Genomic DNA, 11,022 nt, shown 5'->3' with positions numbered 1-11,022 from the left:
GATAAGAAACTTGCTATCAAACAAAAAATTCAAGCAAATATATCTATTTAAATAAATATTTTGTCTTTTAACTGTATCACATTAAAAGTAACAGAATTATTCATTTAAACCTTTATGTAAAATGATTAAATTAAATTTTAATAAATAAAAAAACTTAAATTTTTAAAATGGGTCAATACTGCACTAGTGAAAAAAATTATATTGATATCATTTTTAAATAGTGCTAGTAGTTGTATTGTATATTAAATATTTATGGAAAAAATATCCAAAATATAATTATTCATTAAAACACTTGTAATCAAAATGATCATTCGTACAATTTTTTATATCTAATTCTTAAAAACCTAAACGTTACCCTACAGCTTTTTGGCAATTTTACTTAGACAAAAAACGCTTAGAGAATTGTAGAGATCTTAATAGAGTAATAGCTCTAATCTGTTGTGTGTTAGAAGGTTGTCTATGTTTGTAAGTTCATAAACATGTTTCGCCTCGTCTTGAGATGAACAATAATTTGGACACAATACAATTCTCCTTACCAACATAATAACTGTAAAATTCATCAAAGCCTTACTTAAATTGATACTTGATAGTTTGGCTAGAGCAAACAATGAAATTAAATGAAACGCTTGATCACTTCAATTTTTTATTGTTACATGATCTCTAAATGGCACTTAATAAATGACAGTTCTTGTCAGCTTTCAACTAAAGATGAGTGGCGCGAATCAGTTCTGGAAAGGAAGTTTATATGTTTATTTGTAATATTAAAAAAAAAACAGATAATTTTGACTCATCCTACTAAATGACACACATTTCAGTGATGGACAATCAACCGGATGAAACATCGATTTTTGTTATTTATAATTTGATTAAACAACTTGTTTTTTTTTATTCATCCATATATATATATTTCGTCGTATTATAAAATTAAAATATATATATATATATATATATTTTTTTTTCATTTTATAATACGAAGAAGAGCAAAAAAATCACCATTTGTTTTAACTTAAAAAGACTTAGTTTATAAATCACATCTAATGGATGTAGGATTTAAAACAACACATTGTCTTCTAAAGATATAGTTTAGAAACCGAAATTCGTATATATTAATAATAGTTTTATTCAATATATTATATATAGAATAAACAAAAGCAATCGTAGTGCTTATTTATTCGATGATAATTGTGTTTAATTAGTTGAATTAAATTGTTAGATATGTTATTTTTACCATCTTTATGCATCTTTTTTTGCGCAAGGTGTGCCTTTACGGACGAATCGGAACAGTGATTCCGCCATGTTGCCGGGAGTGGGCGTACTGCAACCTTCCAAAGCTTTAACAGCACATGCAGAGAACTCGTCGTATTTGTTGCATTTTTCCTGAAACACGACATTTTTTTAAAGAACTTACGTCATTGTAAACGTACTGATGGAGTTATTTTACTATTAATATGCTAAAGATTTTCTTGCAAATTAATCAAAATAGTTTTTCAAAAACGTTTTATATTTTCATAGCTTAAGCCCTGAATATGCTTTAATACATCGCTCAAAAATACGAGCTTATAGCGCTTCAAAGGTGGCCAAACAACTCGTTTAGAAGAATGAAGTTCGGGATTTGCGTTTTTTGACGTAGAGAAAGGCCCAATGTATGGAGCATATATCGATGATTTAAAAAATGTAAGTATAAAATTACATTTGCATAGAATATGCGTAACTTTAAAAAATTGAATGTTTTTTTTATCGCACCTTTAAAAAAATCTAAATTTCCAGCATCACTAGAATACCCTTAAATGAAACAATTTTAGTCTCAAAAATTAACGTAATGCCCACTATGTTTATTTGATCCCATATTTCATACATCTAGGCAGGCCGGAAGTGAAGCTATTTCAAATATATTTGTTTAATTAAAAGTGTAAGAAGTATAATAAATGATGTAACTATTTACCAATAAGGTCATCTTCTTAAATTCTTCGACGTTTTGTATGTTTTCTTTAACTTTCATAAAACACTCGCGTACTTCGTTGACCTTCTCTTGGATACACTCGGGACCTCCCTCCGCGATGAACACTAAACATCAAACGTGTTTTTATGTATATTGTTATGTATTATTAATAAAATAAATAGATTTAAAATATTTATTCACTCCACATTTATAATGCTGTTATACACAATTAGTGTTCAATATATCAATCAAAATCATCAAAAACTTATCAACACTGTGTGTGTGCATAAGAATTAATAATATAAAGGCGTCAAAGATTTACTGTTAGCTTTGTGTACTCCTCTGGGTAGGTGGAAATATTTTAATTTTACCATACATCGTACATACAATATTTTGTGTTGTCATTCTATAGTTAAGCAGAGGGTTTGCCAGTGTAATCCCTTGACACTCTATTATAATGGATGTCCTCACAATAATATAGTCTTCATTCCGTTATATAGTAATATTAATTCTATATTCATTATCAGCTAAGAAATTAATATAACTAGCATGATCTCCAGCGGCCTTTGGGCGGTAGTGTTGTAACTTTATACTTACAAGCTATCCTGTCGCCATCCTTGTGACAGACGAAGTCGATCAGCTGGTCGGATCCGTTGTTAGCCATACCGATATGTTCCCGAATGCCTGAGCCCATGCAAGGCGACAAGCCATTAGTCAAAGTGTGAATGCAAGTCTTCAACTGTGGAGACTTCTCACAATACCTGAATAATTATTATAAATTTTCATTATCATAATGTTAGGATAGAACAACAAAACAATTGTGACAAATATTCTCTGTACCTTAGTAGCTTATAATATAAAAGGCGGATACCGATAGTGTATTTAAACATAACAAAATAAATTATAATTTTCAACTTACTTTTTGAATACTTCGTCTAAAGCACCGTTTGGTTTCGCTTCTTCGACCTCTTTTTTAATAGTTTCGACGTTGATTAAAGCTTTAACACAATCAATAAAGTTCGTTACTTTTGCCTGAAATAAATTTAGTATTTGATACATCATAAGTAAAAAAACAACACAAATTAACGGAAAATTGTAACAATTTAAGAGTTCCAAAATTTTGAAGGTGATCGAGTCCTCAATAAATCTATCAGAATCGATTCGTATTTTATCTATAACAAGCATATTTGTATGAAGATGTCTAGACATGAATTCTCATTTTTGTATTTTAACTGCGTATACTTATAGCTCTCGATATTAAATGTGTTAAACGATGTTTTAATTGAATAATTTAAATGAACTGAGTAGCCTAAAGTCTTTGCCTATATTAGGTACATTTAGGCAAATACCTAACCGTAGACCACTATATCTTTATTTAATATTTATTACCTTATAAAAATATTAGCCACCCTTTTTATGTTAGATATGTTACTAGGTAAATTAAGGTTTTATATATTTTAGTAAAATAATCAAGATCCTAATATAAAAAAATACTACATATTTGTATTAGAAAAAAAAATTGGACGAAAAAATAATAAATGAAAAAGAAGAACTAGTGCTATGTCATACCTCTACTTCGTCTACTTTGTCTTCTGCACCGTTTCCCCTACAGAGTGATGTAAGACCTGCCTTCATCTGCTGGCGATGTTCTTCGGTGACTTTGTATTCAGCCAGAACGCCTAAAAATAAAACAAATATAGGTATTTGTACTTCTTAAATATGTCCTTCGGATAAAACAAACTCAGAATCTTATAGGTATTAGTTTTAGCTGATTAATCGATCTAGTCGATGAGATTTTTGAAAAAATTGAAATCTTTAATCGATATTTATTTATTTGTCTTACTGCCAGTAAAAAAAATAAGGCATTACAAAGACAATTATTATTAAACAAAGTATATAATAATGAAATTAATATGTTTACAATAAATTTCCGTATCGTCATTTACCTATCAGTAATTTTTGTAGCAACAATAGTTTATCTTTATTAGCATTCGATATGAACAACCTTATAACCTCAATTATTACTATCTTTTACAAACAACGCTCTCGCCTCCACCAATAAAGTATATATCTGTTAATTTCACTTTGTGTCGATTTAAATTTCGTAAAGTTAATATTAATAATATAATTATGTGTTCCCGCATTGGAGCAGCGTGGTGGAATATGTTCCAAACCTCCTCAAAGGGAGAGGAGGCCTTAACCCAGCTGTGGGAAATTTACGGGCTTTTAATGTAATGTAATTATGTGTTCTACTGTAATTTATAATTTGTAAAATAAATGCGCTTTTAATTAAAAATTTTTGTTTAACTGCCAATTTAGTTAGTTGTTATTTTGCGTAAGGAAAGTACTATAAGCTCAATTGAAAATACGAAAACCACTTCTTCCTATTCTGCGGAGTTGATATTTTATATTTATAGGTTTCGATAAAAATGCATTTTTATGATAAGTTTGAACTGATTCGACACCCAAGATTGGTTTCAGATGAAGGAACTCCTCGGGAAGTATCAACAGCACGGCCATAAAATATGTATATTTACACGCGTTCCAATTATATCATTCTTAGTTTTTGATTTTATTTTGTTAATATATCTTATAATTAATGATTTTTATTGTTCTGTGTACTTTCAACAGTCGTTGACGTCACCTGTATCTATGCTTCTGGCAAAGTAAGATTTGTACAAATCTAGCTAATAAAACTACATCTTATACTCATATAATATAGCTAAGATGTATTATTCGATACAATATTATTCCAATTACAAAGCTTTTATCATTTTATATTGTTGGTTTATTTAGTGTATCGTGTAAGAGTCGTTAAATAAATCTTTACATAGATATTTAAATTGTCGTTACAATGAATGCCGCCCATTAGCTTATTTATAATAATTTTATTGAAATACTTATAATTGTGCAGTGTATGATTACCGACATTCTATCGGGAATACACGAGATTATTTAGGAACAGTTTTTAAAGTGTAATATAATACAACATCTGATATGTAATTGATATTAAGATGATGATATATAACATGATTATATAGTAATTTTGCTAGATATTAAGCTGTTGAAACAAAGTTAGTTTTGCTAAATATTTAGTCTATGGTAATTAAACATAAGGAATTATTTACGTGACAACAATAACATGACTATGGATCTGTTCTGTAAGAATAATCGGATCGAGAGTTGAGTGCTAAAATTTGTTAAAGAATGTCTGTATAGTTAATGAAATCAAAAGGTTAATGGTCAAAGGATCGAGGAAACCGTCGTAAAAGAGTCTGTTTAACCCATTCGAAGTATATTAGCGGTCCTTTTGACGAGATGAATTGGTAAATAGCATGATGTGTTGCACAGGAAGAGGGGACGCGGACCACATGCAACGCGTGAATCATTGTGTCGTTTAGGATATGAAACAAGTGAATATCACGGCCTATTCTCCTTGCCTGGCTCCTGAAATACAGTTTATCCAGTGCGGGAGCTACAGCTTCATTATCATCTTCAATATCATCAGTGTGAATTCGTTGTTTAAGTTTAATTTTATTATCATAAAATGATATTATTTACTGACTTTTAAAACAATTAATTTTGTATTTTTATTTTTAAAAATTATAAACTTTCTTAAGACAAAAATTATATGAAAAACTTTATATTATATTTTCATTATTTTATAATTTGATGGATATGTTAATGCAAAATAAGAAACGATAGCGACTTTTATATTATATGACGATATTTAAAAAACTAGGGTATACTATGAAATTGTGTAGTAGTCTGAATAGTTAATTTTACTTTCCAGAACTAGATGTTCGATTTAATTTGGTTCCTTTTTTCGTTATAACTTCACGCTACAACTCTACAAAGCTGTGACCATAAATGTCAACCAATGTGGAAAGTTGTGTAAAAAATGCACGTATTGTTCGTATTTAAATTAAGTATAGTTTAGTAAGATTAATCTGTCATTAAAAGTATGATAAGTAATGTTCAATAATAACGAGATGATATAAAAAACATAAAGAGTAACTGAAATAATTGTATATTATTTAGTAAATTATTCATGCATGGAGAACAAACTACGCCAAGGTGTTATACATACAATACAATTAAAATAACTTTTTAAACTTAGAAACTTACCGACAGCGAAAAGGGCGAGCAAAACTGTCTTCCAGATCATTTTTAAATATATATTTTTTTAAATCTATAAGTCCAAACTCCCCTGAAGTCGTACGTCAACTGAAGCTCTATGTGTCCTAAGTCGTTATATATAATAATAACAAGTAGTTGACTCATATAGTACACTATTCTCATCGTAAACGATATTATGTCGAATGGTTCTCAGTTTGAAACGATTGAAAACTGAATATTATTTCTTTATATTTCACAATCATGCAACACAAAACATAGATAACGTTGTAGCAACAAAAGTTGTTTTTCTGTACAAATTAATTTGAAAAAGTAGTAAGTGTCAAATATTATTATTAGTTAAAATTTATAATTTTTATTCAAGACAAATATTAAAAATATGATAGGTGTTTAAAGTTTTTATTATTGAGCACATTAATGTCTAATACTTTAAATATAAATTTTTATTACTATGTAAAGCTCGTCAATAATATAAAGTAAAACAAGTGATTTCTATGAAAAATCTCTTTGATTGTATTGACAAATTAGGTGCCAAAAAAGAAGACGTAAAATGAGAAAATAAACGATTTTATTATTATTGTACCAAGGACTTTTCGTAATGTTCTGATTTTATGATGAGTCTCTGAATCTGATTTTATGATGAATCTTTTCTGATTTTTTTTTTGGTTATTAAGCCAAGTTTTATTTCTATTTTTGTCGAATACACTTTCGGCTTACAGAATAGAGACCAGCAAATGGCGAATTAACGACTGTATTGTAGAGCGGGTTGACCCCCAGCGTTATGTCTGTACCGATATACTTACATGCAGTTTATCAGTTATAGTAGGATTTCACATTTTAAGTCTTGATAATACAAGAAAAATGAAAACTAAATGTTAAAACAATAAAAATCGGTAGTGAATGATTTCTTGTCTACTATTTACATTACAATGATTTTTGCATATTACTTTATGATTTATAAAAGGAAACTGGATGGAAAAATGGGCCAATGGAGTCCATGAATAGAAAGACCACCAGTATCCATAAATTGACTCTAAGAAATATTAACAATTCCTTCGGCAATTCGCCATCAAGCGTGGTAACTAAGAAGTTATATCCCTTGTACTGGTTATTAAAATGGCTCACTCACCCTTCAAACCGGAAGACAATGCTAAGTATTGCTGTGTACCTCTTACAATCGTTATGTCTATTATACTTAAGCGTATTTATTGTAGTCTGGCTGTTTTCGTTTGTGTGTATTTCCTCCTATCCCAAGGTAAGATACAGGGTTCATAGTAAAAGCTCTCAATATTAATTTTTATATAGTATTTTATTCTATATATCTTTTACGTAGTAATAAATTTGACGAAACATTTAAAAATTAAAAAACGATAACTATCGTAAAATGTCAGAAATTGATATTATGTAATATTATATTTACATATAAATAGCATATAACTGTAAGTGGGCTTTCAGAATTTCACGAGTGAGGTGTGAAACAAGTTCTTATTGAAATTAAATATTATATTTTTTACGATTTAGAGAATTAAAAAAAAAAACATTTTTATACACGACAACAAAAAACTAACGTGAAGTTGTAAAATACAAACATTCTTATACATAAAAATTAGGAAGATTAGTCAGGCTTATCCAATAAAGACTAGTCCTTTAATGTAATTGAAAAGTGTAAAGTACATATATTTATGAAAGTTAAAATATGAGCAGGAAAAACGCGGTTAATTAATGATAATAATAAAAAGGGTCTTCGCGTCGGTCTTATTGATCCTTCTGGAATTAGACTTCAAAGGATCTAGTGGACTGACACTGATTGCCAGACGTAGACAAGCCTTCGTGTGCGATGCTATTAGCGTTGACACCTTGGCCTCGTCTCTTGTAGAGAAACAATGTAAAACACCAGAGCTTCGGTAAATACATGATCAAACGGCGCAAATATTCTATAAACGTCTTTGATTTGATATTATTTAATAATTATACTCAAACTCATCAAAAGCCCTAGTTAGAGCTATTACTAAACAAAATACATATACTTGTGTTATATAATTATATTCTTAATACTATATAATCAACACATTTCAATGTTATAAGCAAAAATTGAATATTCAATTAAAGATGTTTTTTTCTTTATGCATCTTTTTACGCAAATCACTAACTGCTTATGAGTTCAGCATGAGCATAGCTTACATGGTTATCATATTAAACAAGTTCATTATTATCTTGGGAGATGAACGTATTCTTAGTTATTTGTATCAATCTCTATATCAATGTCAAATATCCACACGAGCGTAACATTTCTAAGTAATATTAATATGTATGTATGTATTAATATTGTTTACGATGATAGCGAACAAAAAAACATCTTTATTAAAAATAAACAACCCTATAATCGTATTTGTTTTATATCCGGTGTGTTTGAGCATTTCCCAGAATGTTAATTTAATTATTAATCATAATTACTTTTTATACTTAAATGTAGTAAATATTGTTTACTGAGGAATTTAATGAGTTATAATTGTTCTGGTTCTGTTATCGGGGTGAAAAAAAATATGTCTCTATCTTGTGAATGAGGTTAAAAGAAGATAGAAACTATGGGGGAGTTTCTGCTATTGAAATTCAATCATTCTTTAATACCTATTGTATCTATTCATCATTGCTGCATCAATACATAAGATAAAAATATGCATAATTGAATAAAAAGATAGAAACAGCAGCAATGTTTTTTTAGAAAGACTTCATTTGACTCGAATTACGACTTCAATATAACTATCATCTTTGAAATCATAGTCATAATTCGAATTAAATTATCATCATATTATCTTAACTAAAGCATTATTCAAATCTTATTCACCTTATTGTTTTTCAAGAGCCTAAATTACATTTTCAGTTAGCCGGTGCTATAATGGACCTGTATTGTGAGAAAAAAGTAATAAGGACATTCATTCTTTAACACTTATGAGGTCAAATTAAACTTTGAATTCTGCTTTCTCTAAGAAAGTAATCATAATATAAACAATACAGTTTAGCTTATGGTTTTGAAGAACATAATAATACAAAGTAAAGTTATACTAAATAACTTCATTTCAATTCATTTACACTTTGGATTAAGAGGACAGTCCTTGCGGAACGCCTAAATAGCGCTTACTATTTTCGAAATATCTTAAAACTGGAGCATTGATTATGGATGAAAAAAAACATTCAGTATCTTAATAGATAGATCTCAAGTTTCACCGCATGATATTTATAAAATTTGTATTAATAACTCAGTAAATTCATCGTCAACATCACTCCAAACACTGAAATCGACCTTTTCTATTAACGTTTTTTAAGCTATTTAGCTGCTAGTTTATACATGTATTTTTGGTTAAATGGGGACACAAAAGTGCAAATAATAAGTTCACCGTGTTAAATTTCTATTATATTACATAATATTATAGTAATTTTTATTTAAATATTGCTTACTTTTTGGCATTCGTCGTCCATACTTTTTAGTATGGAGAAAATCATTTGACGGTTTTGACTTATTATTCGACATCGCTGTCAATAAATTTTCAGTCCCTCCCCAGATCTCAAGGTGGGAGCACGTCAGTTTTTATTTCGAGCCGAGTCTTATAATTTCGCGAATCGTCTACGCACACATAGACAAGTTAGCATAAGGGTGGGGCGCGAGTGTCGTGGGATGCAATTGTTAATTTTTACTTTTCAAGATTTATCGACTGTTAGTCAAGTCACATATTATTAAGTTAGTTTTTTGATAAATAAATATTTTTGTAATAATTAATAAAAATTGAACGATTTTAATTGGCTTTTTAATTACCCTGTATGAATCTGCCCCATGGCGTACGAATTTACCGCATTTACTGTACGAACGTACCCCTACCATACCAATACGTGGGGTACATTCGTACAATTATTTTCTGTAGAAAAAAGCCTACAACCCTTTAACCTTTTGTCATAAGAATTTTTTACTTTTTTGTAACAAACTATAATATATTTGTTACACTTAAGCACATAAACTAGGTAAATACGACAATTAATCACATCGTAAAAAAATAAAATCTGAAAAGTGTACGAAGGGTAACTATTTTCCCCTAATGTCGAATTAAAAGTACAAAATTGTAAGGATGAACATAGTGAATACCCGAATGAATCTGAATGTAATGTAATTTTTGCACTATCCTGCTTATTTTTTTCTCTTAATACGAAATTTAAAACAAACGCCAACTCATACCCAAACTCATGTCGTTTAGTTTGTCTGCTTAATTCCTAATTATTTAAATGCTTAATTAAAATAGTGCATAGTGCTGAGCAAAAACGGTTGATATACATTCCATTTTGTACTGATGCTATACTTAGTTAGTACCTTTCATGACCAGATACCGTCAGCGGGCCGCCCCCCTGATTTTTGTGTAATATAAAATAATTTTAATCGACTTGTTTAACCAAGAAGATTTATGTCTTTAGTTTTTAGTTAATTAAAAAAAACTGATTAATATTTACCTCCATTATTTTTATTTATAAAATTTAAGTAAGTGATTATTTAATGTGTCTTAACGCCCTAATTCGTTATACCTACCAACCTTAAAATATCCAGAAAATAATTATTTAGTTAGAGGAGAGCAGTAGAATCAATAAAAATCATAATTTATATGAGGCATCTTAATGCACTCTGACCGCACCCTATGCTAACAAATAATTTATAATTGTGTTTGCGAGTGACATCCTTATAGCTAATACATTACTCATAAATAAATGTATTTTTATAATTCCTACGTTAATGAAAGCGCAATGAAAATTTAATTTATTCGTTGCAACGAAAACAAGCAACTAATTGTCTAGGGGGTGCGTACGATACACTGCATAATGCAAGTGTATTATTGGAAAGTACCTATGTGTGTGTTCTAAAATAAATTCCCACGCTGACAAACTATGCTCTTAAAAGAAGTCGTAAA

The 11,022-nt window shown here is 29.2% G+C and overlaps 1 protein-coding gene across 1 annotated transcript; it reads right to left on the bottom strand.

Moving 5' to 3' along the window:
* Window positions 1–626: 626 nt before the first annotated feature.
* LOC113396422 (27 kDa hemolymph protein-like) lies at window positions 627–6,212 on the bottom strand. The gene is made up of 7 exons (XM_026634349.2): window positions 6,068–6,212; window positions 3,509–3,618; window positions 2,859–2,971; window positions 2,537–2,700; window positions 1,943–2,064; window positions 1,229–1,377; window positions 627–728 (listed from the first exon to the last, which is right to left on the bottom strand). Exons 1-6 carry the CDS (start codon window positions 6,105–6,107, stop codon window positions 1,234–1,236), a joined length of 693 nt encoding a protein of 230 aa, XP_026490134.1. The 5' UTR covers window positions 6,108–6,212; the 3' UTR covers window positions 627–728; window positions 1,229–1,233.
* Between the last annotated feature and the right edge of the window lie 4,810 nt (window positions 6,213–11,022).

The sequence above is a fragment of the Vanessa tameamea genome, chromosome 6 (assembly GCF_037043105.1).
Source record: "Vanessa tameamea isolate UH-Manoa-2023 chromosome 6, ilVanTame1 primary haplotype, whole genome shotgun sequence".
Lineage (NCBI taxonomy): Eukaryota > Metazoa > Arthropoda > Insecta > Lepidoptera > Nymphalidae > Vanessa > Vanessa tameamea.
The sequence above is the reverse complement of the archived record's forward strand: the minus strand, read 5'-3'. Positions and strand labels throughout refer to the sequence as shown.